This window comes from Mus caroli, unplaced genomic scaffold (assembly GCF_978045245.1).
Source record: "Mus caroli unplaced genomic scaffold, Mus_caroli_1 scaffold_1, whole genome shotgun sequence".
Taxonomy (NCBI): Eukaryota; Metazoa; Chordata; class Mammalia; order Rodentia; family Muridae; genus Mus; species Mus caroli.
Window position 1 is genome coordinate 113,077,511 of NW_028227256.1, and position 27,356 is coordinate 113,104,866.

At 40.2% G+C, this 27,356-nt stretch overlaps 1 protein-coding gene across 2 annotated transcripts in view; it reads left to right on the top strand.

Annotated features, from left to right (window-relative positions):
• Cntnap5 (contactin associated protein family member 5) overlaps positions 1 to 27,356 on the top strand; it is a 928,932-nt gene that overhangs the window by 536,896 nt on the left and 364,680 nt on the right. For both annotated transcript variants that reach the window (XM_029481690.2, XM_029481709.2), the window contains one exon: positions 7,245 to 7,351. In XM_029481690.2, the coding sequence (XP_029337550.1) occupies positions 7,245 to 7,351 (107 nt within the window). The remainder of the gene's footprint in view (positions 1 to 7,244; positions 7,352 to 27,356) is intronic.

Consider the following 27,356-nt stretch of genomic DNA (forward strand, 5'->3'; position numbering starts at 1 on the left):
GGTAGACTATAGAAACACAGAAATGGGTTTCAAATGCTTTTGTGAAAAAGCTATCTGACCACAAGAAGATGAATGTAATCGGCTGCTGATTAATGGTATAAGACTAATGAAGGCAACCTAACTGATTTCTAATATGTGAACATCATTGAAACAGTTTACATTAATCAGCTTGCCTTTTTGAAGACTTTTGAAATGTTTTGTTCTTTGGTCTCTAAGGAAACTATATAGAAATCAAATTTGACCTTAAACTGCATAGACAAGTAATATGCATTCTTTAAAAGAGGAACATAAAGTACACATAATCATGGATTAATCTACAGAGCATTGCTGGACACATTCTCAGTAGTTAAGATCAGTTGCTGATTGTATTGGCTAGTTTTGTGTCAACTTGACACAGCTGGAGTTATCACAGAGAAAGGAGCTTCAGTTGAGGAAATGCCTCCATGAGATACAACTGTCAGGCATTTTCTCAATTAGTGATCAAGGGGGAAAGGCCCCTTGTGGGTGGTGTCATCTCTGGGCTGGTAGTCTTGGTTCTATAAGAGAGCAGGCTGAGCAAGCCAGGGGAGGCAAGCTAGTAAGGAACATCCCTCCATGGCCTCTGCATCAGCTCCTGCTTCCTGACCTGCTTGAGTTCCAGTCCTGCATCCTTTGGTGATGAACAGCAGTATGGAAATGTAAGCTGAATAAACCCTTTCCTCCCCAACTTGGTTCTTGGTCATGATGTTTGTGCAGGAATAGAAACCCTGACTAAGACAAATTGGTACCAGCAGAGTGGGGTATTCCTGTGACAACCTGACCATGTTTGGGGGAGGACTGTGGAAGGACTTTGGAACTTTGGGCTTGAATATCCATTCGTTGCTAAGAGCTCTGTCAGATGTTGTGTAGGAGCTTGGAAGATAATACTGAGAACAGTGCAGAAGATGGAGGCCTGGTTTGTGAAATTTCAGGGGGAAAATTAAAGACTCTCTTCAGGGCCATTGCTGTTTTTATTGTGAAGATTTCGTAGTTCTGGTTAGCTGGGGCTGAAGAATCAGCTGTGATTAACAAGATACCAGAACTACTAAAGCAAAAACTTTGCATTACTGGGACTATTGATGCTGGTTAGCTGGAGCTAAGAAATTAGCGGTGATTAAGAATATGTAAAGACTGTGGGACATTTAAAGTTATTTAGACCTTGGGGATGAATAAGAATGTAAGGGTTGAGGCTTACTAGTGATGTGTTTGTGTGTCAAGTTGACAAGGGGTCAATTGTATTGGCTAGTTTTGTGTCAACTTGACACAGCTGGAGTTATCACAGAGAAAGGAGCTTCAGTTGAGGAAATGCCTCCATGAGATACAACTGTCAGGCATTTTCTCAATTAGTGATCAAGGGGGAAAGGCCCCTTGTGGGTGGTGTCATCTCTGGGCTGGTAGTCTTGGTTCTATAAGAGAGCAGGCTGAGCAAGCCAGGGGAGGCAAGCTAGTAAGGAACATCCCTCCATGGCCTCTGCATCAGCTCCTGCTTCCTGACCTGCTTGAGTTCCAGTCCTGCATCCTTTGGTGATGAACAGCAGTATGGAAATGTAAGCTGAATAAACCCTTTCCTCCCCAACTTGGTTCTTGGTCATGATGTTTGTGCAGGAATAGAAACCCTGACTAAGACACTGATCCTAGAGGGGACCTGAATTCCTAGCATTCATGCTGGACAGCTCACAACTGTAACTACTGTACCAGGGATCCAACAGCTCTGCTAGCCATTGCAGGAATTCACAATTACATGCATATGCTCACAGACACATATACATCAACATAATATAAAGGTCTTGTAGAGCATCAATTGTCTGGTCATTTGGAAATTAAAAGGCTTATTAAGAGTGATTCTGTTTATCTAGTCTGTTATGGAAACTGGACAATGGGGCTTAACAGCAAGCAGCTCTTTTGTGATGTTTTTTTTTATAGAAACAGAGTGTGTGTTTTTGTTGTAATTTATATTTTAACAATTGGCTTTCTTTGAGTTGGTGCAATCAGGATTTTAGGAGAGAGAGAGAGAGAGAGGTGGCTACCTATTAACAGCATATCTGTACAAATGACTGCTCTATAGCACAGACACATGGGCAAACACTTAACTACTGTGCTTATTTCTTTAGACTGAAGAGCCTGTCATGTTAGTGTTTATAAGTGACTTTTAAAATTTTCACCAATCAATAGAGAACCCTAATGAATGGTGGTAATTAAGAATGTATTAACAGATGGGTTTCATTCCAGACGAGCACCAACCTTACCTATTTAACTTTCCTTATAGACGTCATAGAAGTAAGCAAAGTAGATAAGAATGCCTGATCTATTCTATGTGAAAATGAGGGGATTCATTAGGCCTTCAGGTTTTTATATAAAGGGAACCTTCACTGTACTGTCTGTGGTTGCTATGGTAACTGAACCTTGGCAATAACCCCATATTTTATCTGGTAAGTCCACTGAAATACTGATTGTCATGCAGTTTAAATGGCCTCCTGTTCAGGCACTATGCCACCTCTCCTTATCTTAGTTTTGTCCAGTTAGTTCAATCTCCAAGCTGGGACTATTTCCTACTTGGATTTCTTTACTATCATCAAATAACAAAATAAGAAACACACATACATGCCTGGAAAATTTGCACAGTGCATAAAGTTCTTGCTACACAAGGATTAAGATCTCCTACACCCATTTAATTGTTGGGAGGGGATGACAGATCACATGTGATTCCAACATGAGTGATGTGGAGAAAGATGCCTAGATAGATTATCAGCATCAGCAAGTTCTGGGTCCAATTGACAGACCCCGACTCAGTAAAGTTGTAAACACTGAGAGAAAACACCAGAGATCAACCTCTGGCCTTTGCATGCATATACAAATATATACTCATACCCTCAAGCACACATCTACTATATGTACCCATATACAAGCAAAAACTCATACACACAAATTCACAAACTACATACATATAAAAGCACATATATACATATACATACATGCATACACACACACACACACACACACACACATATATATATATATATATATATATATATATATATATATATATATACACACACAGTTGCTGTGTGAAGGTGCTTCAGCCAATGACTTCTACATATACAACTCTGGCCTCTCCATATTCTATCACTGGCCACCTTGTATCTGTCTAAAATCTGATGTTTAAATAGATTTTACAGCTACTTATTTCATGCTCCAAGTTTATACTCATATCAATTCCTGTTGTGATGAAACACATGACTTCTAGACCAATTATAAAATACAATGAATGGTACAAACATTTTTAAATGTTAACCTAGTCTTTTTAAAGCTGAGAAAATAGCGCAGTGCTTGCTTAGCATTTATGATTTCCTAAAGCTGAACTCTCAGTAGCACAATGAAACATCAAAACGATGTCTCTGTTCTCTTACTTAACCACCGTAAATATATAAGAATTTTGTTCTTACAAGTCTTATTACCTATAAATACCAACAACAATGATAACACCAAAACAACACGTTTACTTTGCATATTGCATGTGTAACACATGCATGTGAGTGTAAGGGTGACTGTGCCTATGCAACTACATGTGGAAGGCATAGCAGGGCATGACTATCTTTCTCTACCACTCTCCACATCACTATTTGACACAGTGTCTCTCACTGAACCAGAAGCTTCCTGTTAGGCTAAGCTGGCCAGTTGCGCTGATAGATCCACTTGTCTATACCCCACAGTACTGGGGATACAGGCAAAGTCAGGCATGCTTAGCTTTGTACCTGGTGCTAGAAAATTGAACCCAGGCCTTTGCAAGTGTTGTTGCCTACTGAGCCATGCCCACATGGAGTGTTTCACTTATTAGCATGGTGTTTACTAGGAGACTTCCTCTTTTTCTTTCATTCAGATGCTCTTCTTCATTTTAGTTGCCTCTGTACTCCACTATGGGTATACCACTATTTGTACATCCCCAGTCATAGACTGTAAATCCATGATAGCTTTTAGTTATATTTTTACATTTTTAAATTGTTATCCTTACTGTAACTTTGTAGAAGCTTTTGTAAATGCTTTCTGGATCTTTTTTTTTTCCAAGTAGATTTATAGGTCAAGTCTATGCTTTGAAAATGCAGACACAGTGCTTGCATCTCACTAAGGTATTCAAATAGCAGAGGCAGAGGAAATAGAAAAAGACTTCAAAGCTTCTGGTAGTAGCAAGGAAATTTGTTCTGAGAAATTACATTTTAGATGAGAGATATATTCTAAATGACTGTTGAATTGAATGATTAATCTTCTAGTGGCCTAAGATAATAGGACACTGGACGTAGAGCCTTTGGGATTTTATCTTGTTTCTACCATCCCTTTGCTTCCTGGATGCCCTGATAAAAGCTTTTTCACCATGATGGACAGAAACCGGTCAGAAAGAGACACTGAAATACATTTTTCTCTTTTAAGTGCTTATCCACAGTATTTAGTTACAGTGACAAAAAAGCAAACACATGGGATATGGTTTAAGATTGTGCAGAAACATCAGGAAGGAAAGAAGTGCTTCTTGTGATTAGGGTAAGATTAGGATTAAGGATCAAAAACAGGGGCCAAGGTAGTGTTTGCTGTGGATAGTCTGGTGGCATAAGGGGGCTTTAATATGTAGAACACATGATTAGTAAGGTCTCTTGTTTATATTAAGTGATGAGTCTACTATTGTGGCACATACCTGTTGTCCTAGCACAAGGTAGGCAGAGGCAGACAGAATTTTTGTGAGCTCATGTCCATCCTTGTTTATATAGAAAGTTCCAGGATAGTTCAAAATCCATAGTAAACTCTGTTCAATTTGATTTAGCCTGTATATTTCTGTGCCCCAGACTTACATGGATCTATGTAGTAGCTAGTAATAGCAGAGCTAGAGAGAGAAGAAAATAGATTAGTAAGAAATTTAAAAAGTGATTCTTTAGCAGTTCCCCACAAGAGAATAATTGAATAAATCTTGTGATTAACATTTAAGCACTAAAATGAGGAAATAATCATTATAAATTACAGATCAATAGAATGTGCACACCACAGATCACAAAATATCAGTTAATGTGAGAGAGAGATTCAGTGAGAGACATAGAGAGACAGAGACAGAAAAAAGACATACAGACAGACAGAGTGGAGAGAGAGAGAGAGAAAGAGAGAGAGAGAGAGAGAGAGAGAGAGAGAGAGAGAGAGAGAGAGAGAGAGAGAGAGAGAGAGACAAAAGAGATATCAGTCTATGGAAAAACAGAATTATTTCCCTTAGTTGAAGGATTGGTTTATATCCCCAGTGATCAGGATTTAACAGAAGTGTTTGCAATTTTACTTGTTATCTGAAAAGAAAATAGAGGCAGTCTTCTTTTTGGAAAAATAGTTATGTTGAGAGCTGTTTAAGTTGGTACTATGCTTGCCTTGCAAGCACCAAGTCCTGAATTTAATACCCAGTGTCCATGTGCAAAGATGCTAGGTTTGGTACCTAGTAAGTAAACCCCCTTCTAGGGAGCTAGAGTGATCAAAGGCTCACTGGCTGGCCAGCCTAGCTATTTGGCAACCTCCAGGCCAGGAATAGAATAAAATACATAAAAGTAAATAACCATAAACAGGCAACAAATAAAGTAAAACCAAACATGATGGATGTTACCTGAAGAACATATATACACATGTTCACACACATCTGTCCAAATTCATGTACATACATATACAAACATGTACACAGAGGTGCACATACATCTCCATCAAACTCACTTATATGCACACATATTACATATGCACATACACCTCTCCCATACTCTTTCTCATGCACATACAATCATATGCACATATGTGGACATAGACCTCATGCACATTCATATGCATGCACACACATCATATATGTATACAGCTCCCTCATACTTACCCTCAAGCACATAAATCCAGGCACACATATGTACAGATATATCTCTCTCACACGCACTTATATTTGCACAATCACCCAGAAACATACAACGTGATAGTGAATTTCTTTTCTCTTCCTTCCTTCCTTCCTTCCTTCCTTCCTTCCTTCCTTCCTTCCTTCCTTCCTTCCTTTCTTTCTTTCTTTCTTTCTTTCTTTCTTTCTTTCTTTCTTTCTTTCTTTCTTTTGCTTTTTCCCAAATTATTCTTTTTGTTTTAAATTTTTATTGTATATTCTCTTTATTTACATTTCAAATGTTATCTTCTTTCCCGGTTCCTCCCTGCTTGCCAGGAAACCTTCTATCTCCCCCTGCTTATATGAGGGTGTTCCCCTACCCACCCACCCATTCCTGCCCACTGTGGGATGTTTTAAGTTGCCTCATACGCAGATATTCTGCTTCTGATCTACTTTGGGACAATAACTTATAAATACTTAGGTTTGGGGAGTTGAACAGTAGAATTCAAAATTGCCAGAGCAATTTAAAAGCAGGCATTCTTTTTTTTTTTTTTTTTTAATTCCCTTTACATCCCTTTTACTGCCAGTTCCTGATCACACCCTCCCACAATGCATTTGATATAACTGCAAATATGTAAGCATGGACTCATGATATGAGAAAAATACATAAAAACTGGATATTCAGATGCAAGGCAGGATACAAAATGGGAGAGAAGTGCTGGCAGAGAATTTTGAAAGCTGTGCTACTCTACAGGGTATGAGAGATATGAGTCGGGGAGAATGGGAGGGGGGAAGTGAAGTGTCTTACTCTGGTTTGGGTGAAAAGACAGCACACTAGTTTGTAATAACTAGAGAAAGTCTTTGATATGGCATTCTCTAAAGCCATCTGAAAAAGTAGAATTGCCTTTCATGTTAATTGAGGGGGCATTAGTCTTTAAACCGTACTCTGCTTCTATGCATTAAGATAGTTTTCTAGCTCCTCCCAAAAAGAAACATAGGCAGTAATCTCCAGGACTGTTAGTTTTTTTTTTTCATTTCCTTTAAAAAGCAACAATACTTTCAAATGTAAGTTTCAGCACTTTGTGCCAGAATAAACATACCATTCTATAGAATATTCCCACTTCCATTCAGCTGTCTGTGTGATAACACTGAAGCTTTAACTCAAAGGTAGAATTCAGCTCTGAGGTCACCACTCCACAGTAGCAGAAGCACATCTCTATGTTTCTCATATCACTTAACTCTGACAGTTATAGGACTTTAGTGGATTCATTTCCCATTGTTGCTGGCAAAGCTTTTGATTGCCTCTCTGTTTTAACTGTCTTGACGTATTAGTGTTTTTCTTTTTATTACTTCCCATTAGGTGTTTGCCAAACTACTGTGAACATGGAGGACAATGTGACCAAACCTGGACTACCTTCTACTGCAACTGCAGTGACACTGGTTACACTGGAGCCACCTGCCATGACTGTGAGTATATACAGTGTGCCCAGAGTATATGGGCACAACTCCAGGAATACAGTGTAGGGACCCTGACAATTTTCCATGGTCTGCTCACTGTTTATTCCTTTAGCATGAATTATCAGATAAGATGCAATATCTCAAATACTGAGACAGGCAGAAGAAAAGCAAAGAGACAAGGCATGATTTATGGAATTTATGAGAAGAGGAAAAAGTGAAGTTAGATATGTGCTAAAGTGAGAGAGAATGGAACTACATGTATATAGGGAGCTGTGCAACAAATGGAATTATGAGTTGTACTGTTGCAACATGTAATTCTATATACATCACTGGTCCAAGTGATAAGCAGCATGATGTCATAGTTATTTTCCTACTGCTATGATAAAAAAACACTCTGACCAAAACAACTTAATAGAGAAGAGATTTATTTGGGTTTGCAGGTCCAGAAGGGTATGAATCATCATAAAGGAGGAAGACATGGCAACACATAGGGAAGGCATGGTAGAAAGAATAGAAATCCTAACATATTATATTTTATTCACACTGAGGAAACAGAATAAATAGGAAATGAAACGAAATTATACAGCTTCAATTCCTGCCCCCAGTGACCTTCATTGAGGTTCTACCCCCTAAAGATTTTGCTACCTTTCTAAACAGCACCAGGAGCCAGAAACCAATGTTAAAACAAATTTATTGGAGACAACACAAACTCCCTCACATTGGCAGGTCATCTTACTCACACTGTCCTCATTATGTCAGAGGTGACTTCATCTGAATATTGGCCATAGGATGGAAATACATGATGCTGAAATAAGACTATGTTTTATTTAAACACTTCTCCTGAAAATGTGTATAAGTATTAATCTGCTCACATTCTTTTTTTTTTTGATTTTTAATATTTTTATTACATATTTTCGTCAATTACATTTCCAATGCTATCCCAAAAGTCCCCCATAGCGCCCCCCACTTCCCTACCCACCCATTCCCATTCTTTTGGCCCTGGCATTCCCCTATATTGGGGCATATAAAGTTTGCAAGTCCAATGGGCCTCTCTTTCCATTGATGGCCGACTAGGCCATCTTTCGATACATATGCAGCTAGAGACAAGAGCTCCGGGGTTCTGGTTAGTACATCATGTTGTTCCAACAATAGGGTTGCAGATCCCTTTAGCTCCTTGGGTACTTTTTCTAGCTTCTCCATTGGGAGCCCTGTGATACATCCAATAGCTGACTGTGAACATCCACTCCTGTGTTTGCTAGGCCCCAGCATCGTCTCACAAGAGACAGCTATATTTGGGTCCTTTCAGCAAAATCTTGCTAGTGTATGCAATGGTGTCAGCGTTTAGAAGCTGATTATGGGACGGATCCCTGGATACGGCAGTCTCTAAATGGTCCATCCTTTCATCACAGCTATGAACTTTGTCTCTGTAACTCCTTCCCTGGGTGTTTTGTTCCCAATTTTAAGAAGGTGCACAGTGTCCACACTTTGGTCTTCATTCTTCTTGAGTTTCATGCGTTTATCAAATTGTATCTTATATCTTGGGTATCCTAAGTTTTGGGCTAATATCCACTTATCAATGAATACATATTGTGTGAGTTCTTTTGTGATTGTGTTACTTCACTCAAGATGATGCCCTCCAGGTCCATCCATTTGGCTAGGAATTTCATAAATTCATTCTTTTTAATAGCTGAGTAGTACTCCATTGTGTAAATGTACCATAATTTCTGTATCCATTCCTCTGTTGAGGGACATCTGGGTTCTTTCCAGCTTCTGGCTACTATAAATAGGGCTGCTATGAACATAGTGGAGCATGTGTCCTTTTTACCGGTTGGGACATCTTCTGGATATATGCCCAGGAGAGGTATTGCTGGATCCTCCGGTAGTACTATGTCCAATTTTCTGAGGAACCGCCAGACTGATTTCCAGAGTGGTTGTACAAGCTTGCAATCCCACCAACAATGGAGGAGTGTTCCTCTTTCTCCACATCCTTGCCAGCATCTGCTGTCACCTGAATTTTTGATCTTAGCCATTCTGACTGGTGTGAGGTGGAATCTCAGGGTTGTTTTGATTTGCATTTCCCTGATGATTAAGGATGTTGAACATTTTTTCAGGTGTTTCTCTGCCATTCGGTATTTTTCAGGTGAGAATTCTTTGTTCAGTTCTGAGCCCCATTTTTTAATGGGGTTATTTGACTTTCTGGAGTCCACCTTCTTGAGTTCTTTATATATGTTGGATATTAGTCCCTTATCTGATTTAGGATAGGTGAAGATCCTTTCCCAATCTGTTGGTGGTTTTTTTGTCTTATTGATGGTGTCTTTAGCCTTGCAGAAGCTTTGTAGATTCATGAGGTCCCACTTGTCAATTCTCGATCTTACAGCACAAGCCATTACTGTTCTATTCAGGAATTTTTCCCCTGTGCCCATATTTTCAAGGCTTTTCCCCACTTTCTCCTCTATAAGTTTCAGTGTCTCTGGTTTTATGTGAAGTTCCTTGATCCACTTAGACTTGACCTTAGTACAAGGAGATAGGGATGGATCGATTCGCATTCTTCTACATGATAACAACCAGTTGTGCCAGCACCATTTGTTGAAAATGATGTCTTTCTTCCACTGGATGGTTTTAGCTCCCTTGTCGAAGATCAAGTGACCGTAGGTGTGTGGGTTCATTTCTGGGTCTTCAATTCTATTCCATTGGTCTATTTGTCTGTCACTATACCAGTACCATGCAGTTTTTTTTTTTTTCTTGATCCAAACTGGCTTTGTTTATTATTATTTTTTTTTCCAATTTATTTTTTTTAATTAGGTATTTTCTTCATTTACATTTCAAATGCTATCCCCAAAGTCCCCCAGACCCCCCTCCCACTCCCCTACCCACCCACTCCCACTTCTTGGTCCTGGCATTCCCCTGGTTCTTTTTTTTTTTTTTAATATTTTTATTACATATTTTCCTCAATTACGTTTCCAATGCTATCCCAAAAGTCCCCCATAGCACCCCCCCACTTCCCTATCCACCCATTCCCATTCTTTTGGCCCTGGCATTCCCCTATATTGGGGCATATAAAGTTTGCAAGTCCAATGGGCCTCTCTTTCCATTGATGGCTGACTAGGCCATCTTTCGATACATATGCAGCTAGAGACAAGAGCTCCGGGGTTCTAGTTAGTACATCATGTTGTTCCAACAATAGGGTTGCAGATCCGTTTAGCTCCTTGGGTACTTACTCTAGCTTCTCCATTGGGAGCCCTGTGATACATCCAATAGCTGACTGTGAACATCCACTCCTGTGTTTGCTAGGCCCCAGCATCGTCTCACAAGAGACAGCTATATTTGGGTCCTTTCAGCAAAATCTTGCTAGTGTATGCAATGGTGTCAGCGTTTAGAAGTTGATTATGGGATGGATCCCTGGATACGGCAGTCTCTAAATGGTCCATCCTTTCATCACCGCTACGAACTTTGTCTCTGTAACTCCTTCCCTGGGTGTTTTGTTCCCAATTCTGAGAAGGTGCACAGTGTCCACACTTTGGTCTTCATTCTTCTTGAGTTTCATGCGTTTAGCAAATTGTATCTTAAATCTTGGGTATCCTAAGTTTTGGGCTAATATCCACTTATCAGTGAATACATATTGTGTGAGTTCTTTTGTGATTGTGTTACTTCACTCAAGATGATGCCCTCCAGGTCCATCCATTTGGCTAGGAATTTCATAAATTCATTCTTTTTAATAGCTGAGTAGTACTCCATTGTGTAAATGTACCATAATTTCTGTATCCATTCCTCTGTTGAGGGACATCTGGGTTCTTTCCAGCTTCTGGCTATTATAAATAGGGCTGCTATGAACATAGTGGAACATGTGTCCTTTTTACCGGTTGGGACATCTTCTGGATATATGCCCAGGAGAGGTATTGCTGGATCCTCCGGTAGTACTATGTCCAATTTTCTGAGGAACCGCCAGACTGATTTCCAGAGTGGTTGTACAAGCTTGCAATCCCACCAACAATGGAGGAGTGTTCCTCTTTCTCCACATCCTCGCCAGCAACTGCTGTCACCTGAATTTTTGATCTTAGCCATTCTGACTGGTGTGAGGTGGAATCTCAGGGTTGTTTTGATTTGCATTTCCCTGATGATTAAGGATGTTGAACATTTTTTCAGGTGTTTCTCTGCCATTCGGTATTCCTCAGGCGAGAATTCTTTGTTCAGTTCTGAGCCCCATTTTTTAATGGGGTTATTTGACTTTCTGGAGTCCACCTTCTTGAGTTCTTTATATATGTTGGATATTAGTCCCTTATCTGATTTAGGATAGGTGAAGATCCTTTCCCAATCTGTTGGTGGTTTTTTTGTCTTATTGATGGTGTCTTTAGCCTTGCAGAAGCTTTGTAGTTTCATGAGGTCCCACTTGTCAATTCTCGATCTTACAGCACAAGCCATTACTGTTCTATTCAGGAATTTTTCCCCTGTGCCCATATCTTCAAGGCTTTTCCCCACTTTCTCCTCTATAAGTTTCAGTGTCTCTGGTTTTATGTGAAGTTCCTTGATCCACTTAGACTTGACCTTAGTACAAGGAGATAGGAATGGATCGATTCGCATTCTTCTACATGTTAACAACCAGTTGTGCCAGCACCATTTGTTGAAAATGCTGTCTTTCTTTCACTGGATGTTTTTAGCTCCCTTGTCGAAGATCAAGTGACCGTAGGTGTGTGGGTTCATTTCTGGGTCTTCAATTCTATTCCATTGGTCTATTTGTCTGTCACTATACCAGTACCATGCAGTTTTTATCACAATTGCTCTGTAGTAGAGCTTTAGGTCCGGCATGGTGATTCCACCAGAGGTTCTTTTATCCTTGAGAAGAGTTTTTGCTATCCTAGGTTTTTTGTTATTCCAGATGAATTTGCAGATTGCACTTTCTAATTCGTTGAAGAATTGATTTGGAATTTTGATGGGGATTGCATTGAATCTGTAGATTGCTTTTGGCAAGATAGCCATTTTTACAATGTTGATCCTACCAATCCATGAGCATGGGAGATCTTTCCATCTTCTGAGATCTTCTATAATTTCTTTCTTCAGAGACTTGAAGTTTTTATTATACAGATCTTTCACTTCCTTAGTTAGAGTCACGCCAAGATATTTTATATTATTTGTGACTATTGAGAAGGGTGTTGTTTCCCTAATTTCTTTCTCAGCCTGTTTATTCTTTGTGTAGAGAAAGGCCATTGATTTGTTTGAGTTAATTTTATATCCAGCTACTTCACCGAAGCTGTTTATCAGGCTTAGGAGTTCTCTGGTGGAATTTTTAGGGTCACTTATATATACTATCATATCATCTGCAAAAAGTGATATTTTGACTTCATCTTTTCCAATTTGTATCCCTTTGATCTCCTTTTGTTGTCGAATTGCTCTGGCTAGGACTTCAAGTACAATGTTGAATAGGTATGGAGAAAGTGGACAGCCTTGTCTAGTCCCTGATTTTAGAGGGATTGCTTCAAGCTTCTCACCATTTACTTTGATGTTGGCTACTGGTTTGCTGTATATTGCTTTTATCATGTTTAGGTATGGGCCTTGAATTCCTGATCTTTCCAAGACTTTTATCATGAATGGGTGTTGGATCTTGTCAAATGCTTTTTCCGCATCTAACGAGATGACCATGTGGTTTTTGTCTTTGAGTTTGTTTATATACTGGATTACGTTGATGGATTTCCGTATATTGAACCATCCCTGCATCCCTGGGATGAAACCTACTTGGTCAGGATGGATGATTGTTTTGATGTGTTCTTGGATTCCGTTAGCAAGAATTTTATTGAGGATTTTTGCATCAATATTCATAAGGGATATTGGTCTGAAGTTTTCTATCTTTGTTGGGTCTTTTTGTGGTTTAGGTATCAGAGTAATTGTGGCTTCATAGAATGAGTTGGGTAGAGTACCTTCTGTTTCTATTTTGTGGAATAGTTTGTGAAGAACTGGGATTAGATCTTCTTTGAAGGTCTGATAGAACTCTGCACTAAACCCATCTGGTCCTGGGCTTTTTTTAGTTGGGAGACTATTAATGACTGCTTCTATTTCTTTGGGGGATATAGGGCTGTTTAGATCATTAACCTGATCTTGATTCAACTTTGGTACCTGGTATCTGTCTAGGAACTTCTCCATTTCATCCAGGTTCTCCAGTTTTGTTGAGTATAGCCTTTGGTAGAAGGATCTGATGGTGTTTTGGATGTCTTCAGGATCTGTTGTTATGTCTCCTTTTTCATTTCTGATTTTGTTAATTAGGATGCTTTCCCTGTGCCCTCTAGTGAGTCTGGCTAAGGGTTTATCTATCTTGTTGATTTTCTCAAAGAACCAGCTCCTTGATTGGTTGATTCTTTGAATAGTTTTTCTTGTTTCCACTTGGTTGATTTCAGCCCTGAGTTTGATTATTTCCTGCCGTCTACTCCTCTTGGGTGAATTTGCTTCCTTTTGTTCTAGTGCTTTTAGGTGTGTTGTCAAGCTGCTAATGTGTGCTCTCTCTAGTTTCCTTTTGGAGGCACTCAGAGCTATGAGTTTTCCTCTTAGAAATGCTTTCATTGCGTCCCATAAGTTTGGGTATGTTGTGGCTTCATTTTCATTGAACTCTAAAAAGTCCTTAATTTCTTTCTTTATTCCTTCCTTGACCAAGGTATCATTGAGAAGAGTGTTGTTCAGTTTCCACGTGAAGGTTGGCTTTCTATTATTTATTTTGTTATTGAAGATCAGCCTTAGTCCATGGTGATCTGATAGGATGCATGGGACAATTTCAATGTTTTTGTATCTGTTGAGTCCTGTTTTGTGCCCAATTACGTGGTCAATTTTGGAGAAGGTACCATGAGGTGCTGAGAAGAAGGTGTATCCTTTTGTTTTAGGGTAAAATGTTCTGTAGATATCTGCCAGATCCATTTGATCCATAACTTCTGTTAGTTTCACTGTGTCCCTGTTTAGTTTCTGTTTCCATGATCTGTCCATTGGTGAAAGTGGTGTGTTGAAGTCTCCCACTATTATTGTATGAGGTGCAATGTGTGCTTTGAGATTTACTAAAGTTTCTTTAATGAATGTGGCTGCCCTTGTATTTGGAGCATAGATATTCAGGATTGATAGTTCCTCTTGGAGGATTTTACCTTTGATGAGTATGAAGTGTCCCTCCCTGTCTTTTTTAATGACTTTGGGTTGGAAGTCAATGTTATCAGATATTAGAATGGCTACTCCAGCTTGTTTCTTCATGCCATTTGCTTGGAAAATTGTTTTCCAGCCTTTCATTCTGAGGTAGTGTCTATCCTTTTCTCTGAGATGAGTTTCCTGTAAGCAGCAAAATGTTGGGTCTTGTTTGTGTAGCCAGTTTGTTAGTCTATGTCTTTTTATCGGGGAGTTGAGTCCATTGATATTAAGAGATATTAAGGAAAAGTAATTGTTGTTTCCTGTTATTTTTGTTGTTAAAGTTGGCATTTTGTTCTTGTGGCTGTCTTCTTTTATGTTTGTTGAGGGATTACCTTCTTGTTGTTTCTAGGGCGTGGTTCCTGTCCTTGTATTGGTTTTTTTCTGTTATTATCCTTTGAAGGGCTGGATTCGTGGAGAGATAATGTGTGAATTTGGTTTTGTCATGGAATACTTTGGTTTCTCCATCTATGTTAATTGAGATTTTGGCTGGGTATAGTAGCCTGGGCTGGAGTTTGTGTTCTTTTAGTGTCTGTATAACATCTGTCCAGGATCTTCTGGCTTTCATAGTCTCTGGTGAAAAATCTGGTGTAATTCTGATAGGCTTGCCTTTATATGTTACTTGGCCTTTTTCTCTTACTGCTTTTAGTATTCTATCTTTATTTAGAGCATTTGTTGTTCTGATTATTATGTGTAGGGAGGTATTTCTTTTCTGGTCCAGTCTATTTGGAGTTCTGTAGGCTTCTTGTATGTTCATGTGCATCTCTTTCATTAGATTTGGGAAGTTTTCTTCTATAATTTTGTTGAAGATGTTTGCTGGTCCTTTGAGTTGAAAATCTTCATTCTCATCCACTCCTATTATCCGTAGGTTTGGTCTTCTCATTGTGTCCTGTATTTCTTGGATGTTTTGAGTTAGGATCTTTTTGCATTTTCCATTTTCCTTGATTGTTGTGCCGATGTTCTGTATGGAATCTTCTGCACCTGAGATTCTCTCTTCCATCTCTTGTATTCTGTTGCTGATGCTCGTATCTATGGTTCCAGATTTCTTTCCTAGGGTTTCTATCTCCAGTGTTGCCTCATTTTGGGTTTTCTTTATTGTGTCTACTTCCCTTTTTAGGTCTAGTATGGTTTTGTTCATTTCCATCATCTGTTTGGATGTGTTTTCCTGTTTTTCTGTAAGGACTTCTACCTGTTTGATTATGTTATCCTGTTTTTCTTTAAGGATTTGTAACTCTTTAGCAGTGTTCTCCTGCAATTCTTTAAGGGATTTTTGTGCTTCCTCTTTAGTGTCTTCTGCCTGTTTAGCAGTGTTCTCCTGTATTTCTTTAAGTGTGTTATTAAAGTCCTTCTTGAAGTCCTCTACCATCATCAGGAGATATGCTTTTAGATCCGTGTCTAGCTTTTCCGGTGTGTTGGGGTGCCCTGGACTGGGCGAAGTGGGGGTGTTGGGTTCTGATGATGGTGAGTGGTCTTGGTTTCTGTTAGTAAGATTATTACATTTACCTTTCGCCATCTGGTAATCTCTGGGGTTAGTTGTTATCGTTGTCACTGTTTAAAGATTGGAGCAGAAGCTGTGTTCCACTCACCAGCAGTCTCTAAATCCTGCGGCGGGGGTCGTGGGTAGCTGATGGTACCCTGGTGCTGGTCCAGCCGGAAGAGGCCTGTGGTCCTACTCAGGCCGGTTTTCTGCTTCCCTAACTAATGCAGTCTCAGGTCCCGCGCGCAATTGGATTGTAGCAGAAGCTGTGCTCCACTCACCAGAAGTCTTAAGATCCTGTGGCGGGTGTTGTGGGTAGCTGGCGAGTGTCAGCCGACCCTGCGCCCCAGCTGCCCTGGTGCTTTTCTGACCGGAAGAGGCTTGTGGCCCTATGTAGGCCGGATTTCTCTCTCCCCAACCAGAGCAGTCTCAGGTCCCGCGTGATTGGACTGGAGCAGAAGCTGTGTTCCACTCACCAGCAGTCCCAAAATCCTGCGGCGGGGGTCATGGCGGGTGTCAGGCAACCCTGCGCTCCAGCTACCCCGGCGCTGATCCGGCCGGATGAGGCCTGTGGCCCTACTCAGGCCGGTTTCTGCTTCCCTAACTAATGCAGTCTCAGGTCCCACGCGCAATTGGATTGGAGCAGAAGCTGTGTTCCACTCTCCAGAAGTCTTAAGATCCTGTGGCGGGTGTTGTGGGTAGCTGGCGAGTGTCAGCCAACCCTGCGCCCCAGCTGCCCTGGTGCTTTTCTGACCGGAAGAGGCTTGTTCTGCTCACATTCTATTGACCAGATATGTATGGCGCCTCCAATGGAAATGAGACTACAAAGCAAGAATATTGGCCATAAATATTGTTGAATATCTGTCAATGCTGGGCATTTGTGAAGCTTCAGATTGAAGCTTCCAAGTTATAGAAAAATCAAAAAAAAAAAAAAAAAAAAAAAAAGAAGGATTCTTGGAGTAATGGAAGAAGTGGATCCACAAATGTAATGTTGTCCTATGAAGAAATTGTAAAGGACCCAGGAGTTAGAGTGCAACACTGCTGATAGAAAGAGTGAGGAGACAGGAGAATGGGAATGGGTTGGGGCATCTGGAGAAGATATATATCCATTTTCCTGTGGTTAGCATAATTTCATCCTTTTTCAGACTGAAAATAATTTTATCATGTGTATGAAGTGCATTTTCTTTAGTCATTCCTCTTCTGGCAGAACCCTTGGAAAGCTACTATGGAAGATGCTGCAAACAATACTGATGTGCAAGTTTTCATGGGATACTAACTTGTGATTCTTTGGGAAAATACCCAGGAAAGGTGTGGCTCAATTATCTGTTTGGTCTATTATTCAATTTTCAAGCCATCTTCTCTCATTTGTGGGTCCTAGATTTTATTAGATGCATGAAGATAAATGAGATTTGAAGCATAACGATCAAAGATACATGTCATGGTCCACAAGATGTAGTTTCCTTTTGTGGTGTGTGTGTGTTTGTGTATGTGTGTGTGTACGCATAAGTATGCCTATATGCATATATGCTCATTTGTTCTGGTGTTAGTGGAGGCCAGATGATGATTTCAGTTGTCAATTTTCTCTCTCTCTCTTTTTTTTTTTTTCTGAGATGGGGTCTAACTTGGAGCTTACTGGTTTTGATGCACTCTATGGTTAGCAAGACCCTAGGATAGGTACTATCTACCACTTACTTCTGAAATTACAGACACACAGAATTCTTGCTTAGCTTTTATATGAATTTTCAGGACCAGATTCAGGGTCTAATGTTTGTACAGTGTAAGCACTTCCAACTGAGCCATCTTCCCACCACCATAAGTTGTACTATTTACATGATTACTCCTCAGAATAGGCACTGGGTCAAATGTCACGATGATTTGAAAGGTCTTATTTCATGCCTCCCTTTCTCTAAAAGTTTTAGGACAGTGTATACTTCACAGTTTTTTCTGTGACTTTCTTTTTCCTTTTTTGCTAGAATCACCTAATGGGTGAAACTATTTATAACATCTTGCTGCTAAACACTTTACTATTGAAATGGAGGTCATTATTTATGTTCTTGGGAAGTTTCTAATATAAAGTACTTTGTTTTGTTTTGTTTTGTTTTGTTTTTCAGATGACTGGTAGAGCAGAAAAATAATTGTTCCTATAAAGTTGCCTTCTATATTTTGACTCCTGGTCTTTAAAACATATCTGGTTTTAGTAGTTATAGGTGTAATGATTGCTGTTGTCCTGCTAAATGAAAGGACAGTTACATACTGGCTTCTGTCTGTCTCCTATCGAATGCCTGTTCTTGATCTTCTTAGCATCTGTTAGTGACATTTACAGGATCTCTCCACCAAGTTTCAAGCTCCTCTAATATCTTCACAGTGTAGCTTGTTGACAGCCTAACAAAGCATTTCAGGTCACTTTTCATCTTTACAAAATGGTGTCAGCTTTCTTCTCTAAAGTCTGATGGAGTGCTGCTTGCTTTGGGCAATCAATACGCAGTTATGGACTGGAGCATATCAAGCTGTTTGGCTCTCAGACTTAACAGTCATCACAGGGCAGAGAGGCTTTGCTAGTTCCTTTTTAGGGAAACCAGCCACTTTATCACATTTGGATGATTGTACATAGTGAGGAAATTTCAACAAAAATATTCATTTCAAATTATCTTTCATATCTTTATCTTAGGCTTAACTCATCTATTGACATTATTATGAGTTTCTTATTGAGATTATTATTCTTTACTCTCCATGCTAATAGCATATGGTTCTCAACTTCAAGTAGACAAGAGAAGGATGAGAAGAAAAATGGGGAAAAACAAAATGAGAAGAGGGAAGAGACAATGGGGGAAAGGAAAAGGGGAGGAAAGAGGAGAAGGAGAAAGGAAGAGGGCAGCAAGGAGAAGGAAGGATAAAAGAAATATGATGAATGGAAGAAAGACAAGGAGAAAAAATAAGCAGAAGAGAAAACAGTGTGTTTTCCTGTTGGGAGCAAAAGGGAGGTGCTGGGAAGGCCCTGGGGAAGAATCGGGAGAGAAATAGGACACGACTGGCCAGAGTTCCTGTGCTCTGGGCAGGTGGACTTGGGAGGACAGCCAGGTGCTTTCCACTTGGCCCAGGTGGGCATCTAAGCATCTGACCCCACTCGGTTGGGGGTGGACAAGGGGCAGCCCCTGACTGGGACCCTGAGGCAACACCCTGTTGCTCCTATAACACCCAGGGTTATAGGAGAGAGAGATGATTGAAGAGGTTCCCAATACCTGCGATCTTGATGGAGCAGAGACTCTGTGGATTAAGAGCTTTATTATAGAAATGCAGGGAGAAAGAGAGAAGGTAGAAAAGCAGAGAGACAGAGAGAGAGAGAGAGAGAGAGAGAGAGAGAGAGAGGAAGAAGAAGGAGGAGGAAGAGGAGGAGGAGGAGGAGAGGAGAAGACAAAGAGAAAGGAGAGAGGAGAGAAGACAAAGAAAGGTGAGAGAGAGGGTGAGAGAAGTGAGAGGTAAGAAGTAAGAGCAAGAGCATAAGAGTAAGAGTGCAAGGTGGGGGCTGAACAGCCCTTTTTATGGTCTTCACTGTTGCTGAAAGACCCACAACGTGAGGACTCCCCCACGTTCTGACTCAGGAGAGGCGACACCCCAAATCACTCACGAGAAACAGTCTTGCTGCAAACTGCAAGAGGACTTTTAATTCAAGAGCGCTCTCGGGCCCACGGTCATACACCAAGCAGGGGTAGAGGACCTTGGTGCCCCTAGTAGCTGGGTAATGGGGTATTTAAAGGAAGAAACCACAACTCAAAAAAGTGGGGAGGGCTTTGTTGGAAAATACCAAAGATACCAGTTAAGAGTCCCAAGGAAGTGCAAAGTCACAAGAATCACAAGGAATAACTGGTAATTGTGCAGGTTATCTCTCAAGACAGTTTTTAAGAGCCCCTAACAATAGCACATTCTTTGAATGAACACTCTTTGAACCCAGGAAGCGGGTGGGTGGAGGAATGTTACTATCTGTTTTATGATTAGCATACCTTGGGGCATTGAGTCACAGAGGTCACATTCCCAAGCCTGGGCCTAAAGGCCTAGAATTTGGTTTTTACGTTATACTTTTTCATTGCTAGGTAACTGGGGAGGAGTTTAGCCTGAATGGCAGAAGCTTGGGCCATTGTCTATGTGACTACTGACCATGCTTCTCTTGTGGGGGTTGTGGGAGTGGGTAACTTAGGTAGGGGCCAGAGTTCGAGGAGCATGAGGGAACACCTACAGTGTCATGTAGGTGAATTATGACCATCTGGGTTCAGACCTCAGCTCGACTGGATACCAGCCTGCAATCCCCATATGTTCATGTGTATATGTATGTATATATGGGTATATATGTTTATGTATGTATCAGTGTTCATGTGTGCATGTGTAAGAACGCAACATTATTGTCTTCTACAGTTTCTCCCAATAATGTTTTTAAGACAGAGTCTCTCACTGAACCTCAGGCTTACTGGCTTGCCTAAAATAGCAAGCCAGCAACTCCAGAGATCCTTGTATTTCCTCTGCTCCAGTGCTATTGTCATAGGATCCCAGACCACACCTGTTTTTTTTTTTTTTTTTTTTTTTGTTGTTGTTGTTGTTTTTTACAGAATGCTGGACATTCGAAACATAGGTCCTCATCCCTGTACAGAAAAATCTTTAGTAACTAAATAACCCATCTCCCTATCCCCTCTAGGTCTGGTCTATTCACATGTCTATCTTTAAAAATGATGAAAAATGAAAGTCAGCTTCTGATACTACAAACACCATGATTCTTGATTACTAAGCTGAAAACACTGTTCCTTGGAAAAGGAGAGCTTATTAGAACAAAGGAGGCCTCAGAAGAGACTTGAAGGATGAGAAGGAAAGGAGTAAGAAGAGGGAGTCAGCAGGATACTTTCATCCAGAAGTAAAGGCTCTTGCTTGCTCAAGCATGATGACCTGGAATTGATGCCCAGGACCCATTAATTAATTAATAAATTTTGAAGACAATGTTTCTTTGTGTAGCCTTGACAGTTTTGGAAGTCACTCTGTAGATCAGGTTAGGCTCAAATTCACAGAGATCACAGTTTCTGTCTGGGGCAGGAAAACAACCATACAAAGGCAGAGTAGCTTAGAGCTTGATCTTCTGACAGCATAGAGAGCCTCCAAGGCATCTAGCCTAACAGGAAAGATAAAGTGATCAAATAGGAATTGCTGGAAGTGTGGGCCCAGCAAGCAGTAGTGTAGACTAACTAGGGTGCAACCATAGGATGGTTTTATTTTAATGCTGGGAATAGAGTATTCGTTTCATAGTTGTGTCTTCCTTTATCAGTTTCTTTTGGAAAGTACATCTCTGATGGTACTGTTGAGCTTGTCTTAAAGTTGGAAACAGTATGAGTTTGAGATGCTGTATGTTATTTGCAACTCTGCAAGCAGCAAATGGTGGAAGTCATATCATGCTAGGAAGAATAGACTCAATGGGAAAGATGCCTTTAAAATTGGACCTCAGCAAGCTGGAAACAAATTGTAAAGAACACATGGGAGGATTGTTTTTGTTTGTTTATTTATTAAACTTGAATGGGTTCTTAGATGAAGACAGTGGTGACTGCATCTTCAGGTTTGGTTTGATTTGAGAATGTTATATTAAGATTGGGTTCCCCAGCTCACATTTATTGATCACATATTAAGAGTCACCTGGGATCTGTGTTTGTTTGTTTGAGGTTTTTCGGTTGTTGTTTTGTTGTTTTACTTTGCTTTTGTTTGTTTTTAGCCTAGTATTTTCTCCATATTCATCTTCCTCATATTCTACTAGATCTTTGTAACCTTAGGCAGAACAAAACCAAATAAGATATTTTTTTCTCTATAGTGGGGACCTGTTTTCAGAGATGTCAGAGTATAGTACAGAAGCTTGAGAGCCTCTGGGCCAGCCAGGGTTACCCAACCATTTTCAAATATCCAGTTCAAGAGACAAGTTATAGAAGCAAAAAGAGGAGATTTACTCAATGTTGCCACATTGGGAATAGGAATATGGAGGTCCATTGACTTCAAAAGCCCATCGTTAGGGTCCTAACATGAAGTGTAGGTTTAAGTAGAGAACCAGATGAATGAATAACTAAGTATTCCTAGCTAAGGTGAGGCCCTGACCTACATCTCTATCTCTGTCTTTCCTGCCAGGTATTTTGATAATGTCAGAACAGTATGAAATTGCATTCCTGGAGACATTCTTTTATGCAAACCTCCATCCCTTTCACAGCATAGGATTCCTGTAGGAATCTTTTTTTTTTTTCTTAAGATCATCCTCTCTGCTGCTCTGATAGAAAAAAGAGGGACACAAGAATCCCCTCAGAATATATTCATTCCTGCTAGGTGGGCTGCATGCCAATGATACAGGTTAACTTATAAAATAGGCTCAGAAAGGGACTAAAATAATTAGCGTTAAAGGAGTAAGAAAATCTTGACTACATACTGTAATAAAATTATTTAAGACTTATGAATTGATTATTTCTTGAATTTTTCATCTAACTTTTTCAGACTGCTATTATACATTAACAATTGAAATCTCAGAGTGTAAAATTCCAGAGAAGGGGTTAAGGCATATCCTAAGACACCTACAATCTTATGACTTAAGGTCTGAACAGGTTAAACTGTAGAAGCTCTCATATCCACACCTCTTATTCAGAAACACTGCTCATTTCCACATGAAAACTATACATAGCCTGGTTAGACAGACCTACCTGGAATATGGGATATCTGGGTTCCTCCTAGGTACTTTTCTACCATGGTAAGCAATTAATAAGCATTCTTTATGTGGAAAATATTTATATATGCACAAGTAAAGGAAGTAGAATTTGAGCTCAGCGTCAAATGAATTAATGACCTTTTTCTCATTATACATTTCTACAAAGAGGAATGAATGATACTAATTATTATATGGATCACAGCAAGGCTTACCCACAACATCTTTGCCACGATTCCTATCAAAAAGAGAAAGCAGCAAGGCAAGGTCTTCACCTGGGATGGATTTTTCTCACTTTTGAAGATATGACAGTCATTACAGTTTCTTACATAATCTCCTGCATAATATTTTTTTCCATTTACTGTTTCTTCCCTTTCTCTATTCAGCTATCTCTCCTCCCCTGTCATGCATTTTAATTGAAAATACAAGAACGTTTGCTTCAAATGACTGCATTGGATTAGCAGCACAGAAACGTAGTCACAAATGTTGGCTTTATTTCCAACTTCAAAGAAGCAAGAAAGAATCCCAAATTTAGAGATTGTAATAAACTGAAGACAGGTCTGTTATTGATGTCACAACATTTGGAACGTATTAATGTGTACTGTGAATATTCAGCAAGAGCATTGAGCACTTTTTTTCTCATTTACTTCAATCAAACGAAGACTACTTGCCAGAAAAATGCAAATACCCATGTGCCCCATAACTAAGAACTAATCTGGACTTGGGAAATGTTCCATGGGTAATGTACCTGCCACACAAAAGAGAGAGGAACTATGTTTGGATCCCCAGAACCCACTTAAATTAAATGAAGATATGAAGCTAAGACAGGAAACTTCTGAAAGCTCACAGGTCAGCTGTATTAATGTACCCATGTACCCAGAAAAAAAAAAAACAACAAATATATGTTGTATCAAGCAACAAGGAAGGTTAAGATCAAAATCTGAAGTTGTCCTATAATCTCCTTGTATGTGCCATAATATCCACATTCATATACAAATACACACACACACACACACTACATACATACATGCACACACACATACACACACACACACAGAGAGAGAGAGAGAGAGAGAGAGAGAGAGAGAGAGAGAGAGAGAGAGACTGAGACTATTGGTATTTTCTTCACACACATACAGTCAATTAAAAACATAAAATGAAGCAACGTGGAAACCTGGACATATATATCACAAAATGTGAGATTAATCATCCCCTTGGATCCAGAGAGATGAAGAGGTAGGGATTTCCATTAAACAGTGCCTCAGTGATGGAGGCATTAAAATTGATATCATCATATTAAGCAGTATGAACATTGTTAAAGTCAACTATCAAAAGTATGATTGTTATGTGCAATATATAGAACCTCATATGTGGCCTCAAAAATTGTAGGGGTCTCTTTTTGGGTACTGGGGTGGGCCCCTACTCATATGGGAGGTGGAGGCCACTGGGACTCTTGGGGATGTAGTGGTCAGTGGTGGTAGGTGGTGATGGGACTTTACCAGAACTTCATTAGGGCCCAAAGATATGCCTTGGCCTTTGCAGAGGACTTGGAGCTGACGAATTGTGTATAGGACTTCATGATCTTGCCATTGGCATAAAATTTTAGAGCCAAGGTTTATCAGTCTCCCATGAGGGATCTTTTCTTCCCTTATCTGTAATTCTAATAGCAATGAGGTTAGAATTTTTGGTCCTAGACCAAAGTCGCCATCCCCAGTTCTTGACACATTGCCCTCCCATCTCTCCTCATTGCACCTGCTCATACCCCAAGGAGTTAGAATCTGGTGTACAACAGGTGACTGTGATCAAATTATTAGTCACAGGTGGAGTCCACCAGATGTGGCCAGTGGACTCTCAACCCCCAAGCCGCACAGCAATATTAGGCAGTATCTCCACATTTTGCCTTCTGAGATTTGGTTTGGTCAGGGCAGATGTAAAACCCCTGTTTTCTAAGTCCCAGTGTCTGGGCAGGATGTTTATAGCCATAAGCCAATGTTGCTGGGGATTGTTCTTCTTTAGGATTCCCAAGCACTGTCAAGCAGTTTGCATATGTCAAAGTATAGATCTGGACAACTATTATTTGGGAGGGGGTGGGCTAGGTTAGATGTGGAATTTACCCTGTCACTTATAGCAGTGTTGATAATTTACCCAAGTGTGGTTGTGGGATCAATGGGGCTTGCTGTTAGAGAAAGTGCCATTAATTAGAATCAAGGTTGTAAGAATTATAAGCATTGTAGCTTGAGTTTTAAGGGATTATCTTTGTCCTTGAGGGTCTGCCATTTGGATGCATTGGATGTGATAGCCTCTGCATCTGGATGAAGGTAAGCTTGGCAAGCATGGGTGCGATGAATCCAGGTAGTGATCCTGTCTACTTTGAAAGTGATGGGAGTGCTCAGCACAATTATGTATGGTCCTTTCCAGTGTGGCTCTAGGGATTGCTTCTGGTGTCTCCTAATGAACCCCAAGTCACTAGGCCGGTAGTTGTGCAGAGTAGGTGGAAGAGCAGCCTTATAGGTTGGTTCTAGCCAGAGTCAAAGCTTCATTTGTGTAGGGACAAGAATCTCAAGAGAATGAAGAATATGTTTATCACTAAATACAGTTAGTACATCTGATTTTAGGTTAGGAATTATGGGAGAGGGTCCTCCATACACGATCTTAAAGGGGGTTAGTCCCAAGTTATAGGATGTGTTTCTGACCCTATAGAGGGCAAAGGGGAGAAGAGCAACCCAGTTGCCACCAGTCTTCATGGTTAATTTGGTGAGAGCATGTCTTTTAGAGTTCTATTCATCCTTTCTACCTGTCTTGAACTTCGGGGCCTGCAAGCACAATGTAGTTTCCAATTTGCCCCAATGGCCTTGGATATTGCCTGCGTTACCTGAGTGGCAAAAGCAGGTCCATTATCAGAACTCAGGAAAATTGTCATTCTGTACCTGGGAAGAATATCTTCTAGTATCTTTTTGACCATAGTCTTTGCCTTCTCATATTTAGTGGGGGAAAGCCTCTGTCTATCTTGAAAAAGTATCTGCAAGTACAAACATATATCCATATCCATATTTGCTTGATTTTACCTCAGTGAAGTACATTTTCTAATGGGCCTTGTGTTTTACCTATCAGGAACCTTTTTTCTTTGGGCTAATTGTCTGCATTGGTGTGTTTTCAGGTGAGCCACATGGAGGCAATTTTTTCTCACTAACAATTTCAGATGAATAATCTTTTAAGTCTAATGAATGAGAGCTTACATTTTCCCCATACCCAAGTGGGTGATCTTGTGGACATGCTGGAGCAGCACCCACGTAAATATGTATGGCAGGATTAGCTTAAAGTCCCCTGTCATCCAGAAATCTATAGGCTTGCAAGACATAGGCAATTTTCTTTTGATATAAGCAGTGCCTTACTTTGAATACTTACTTTTGTCTGGGTTCATTTCTGGGTCTTCAATTCTGTTCCATTGATCTACCTGTCTGTCAATCTACCAGTACCATGCCATTTTTATCACAATTGTTCTGTAGTAGAGCTTGAGGTTGGGTATGGTGATTCCACCAGAGGTTCTTTTATTGTTGAGAATAGTTTTTGCTATCCTAGGATTTTTGTTATTCCAGATGAATTTGCAAATTGTCCTTTCTTACTCTGTGAAGAATTTAATTGGAATTTTGATGGGGATTGCATTGAATCTGTAGATTGCTTTCAGTAAGATAGCCATTTTTCCTATATTAATCCTGAGTAGGTGACACAAGATCTGGCAGTTGGCACAAGGTTAATGGAGGCAGCCTTTGCTATAAAATTTTAGCTAACTCCAGCTTTTGTTTAGAATTTGAACCTGCCTACTTGTTCTCAGGAGACTTGAGGTTAGTGTATACTTTCTTTTCCACTGCCAACATTTCCTGTAAGAACCTTTCCTGCATCCTATCTACTCTTTTTTTTTTTTTTTTTTTTTTTTAGTTTTTTCGAGACAGGGTTTCTCTGTATAGCCCTGGCTGTCCTGGAACTCACTTTGTAGACCAGGCTGGCCTCGAACTCAGAAATCCGCCTGCCTCTGCCTCCCAAGTGCTGGGATTAAAGGCGTGTGCCACCACGCCCGGCCCCTAACATCCTATCTACTCTTTGTAACTAATGCTTTATGTCTGGTGCTGCTTAATTGACAAAAGACAACATGGCTGTCGACCTGTTTTCTGGTGAATATAGTAGATCCAGCAGGGTGTAAGTCTGGAATGCTGTCACAGTTCTCTCTAGAAAGGCTGCAGGGGATTCCTTACTTTGCTGTCTAACATCTCCCATCTTAGTCAAAATAGTAGGGCTGTGAGCAGCCAACAGAGAACAGAGATGTTATTAGAGTCTGGCAGTAGACTCAGAGATTCTCCTTACCTTCAGCCACATTGAAGTCCCAATTGGGCCTGGCCAGTGGAAAAAAGGTGTCAATAATCAATCTGTTAGTAGTAGGGGCCCCATTCTTGCACAGAGCTAATTTCTGAGCCTCATTTACCATTCTTTCCCTCTCTTCTGTGGGGAAAGAATCTGTAACAGTTGCAGACAATCATCTCAAATAAATTGGTGGGTAAAGATTACTGAATCTAAAAGATCTATAAGGACACCTGGCCTCTCGGAAAATATGAGACTCTGCATCTTCCAATTATATAAATCACCTGTAGAGAAAGGCCAGTATTGCATGGGTTGGTTCTCGTGGGTATCTG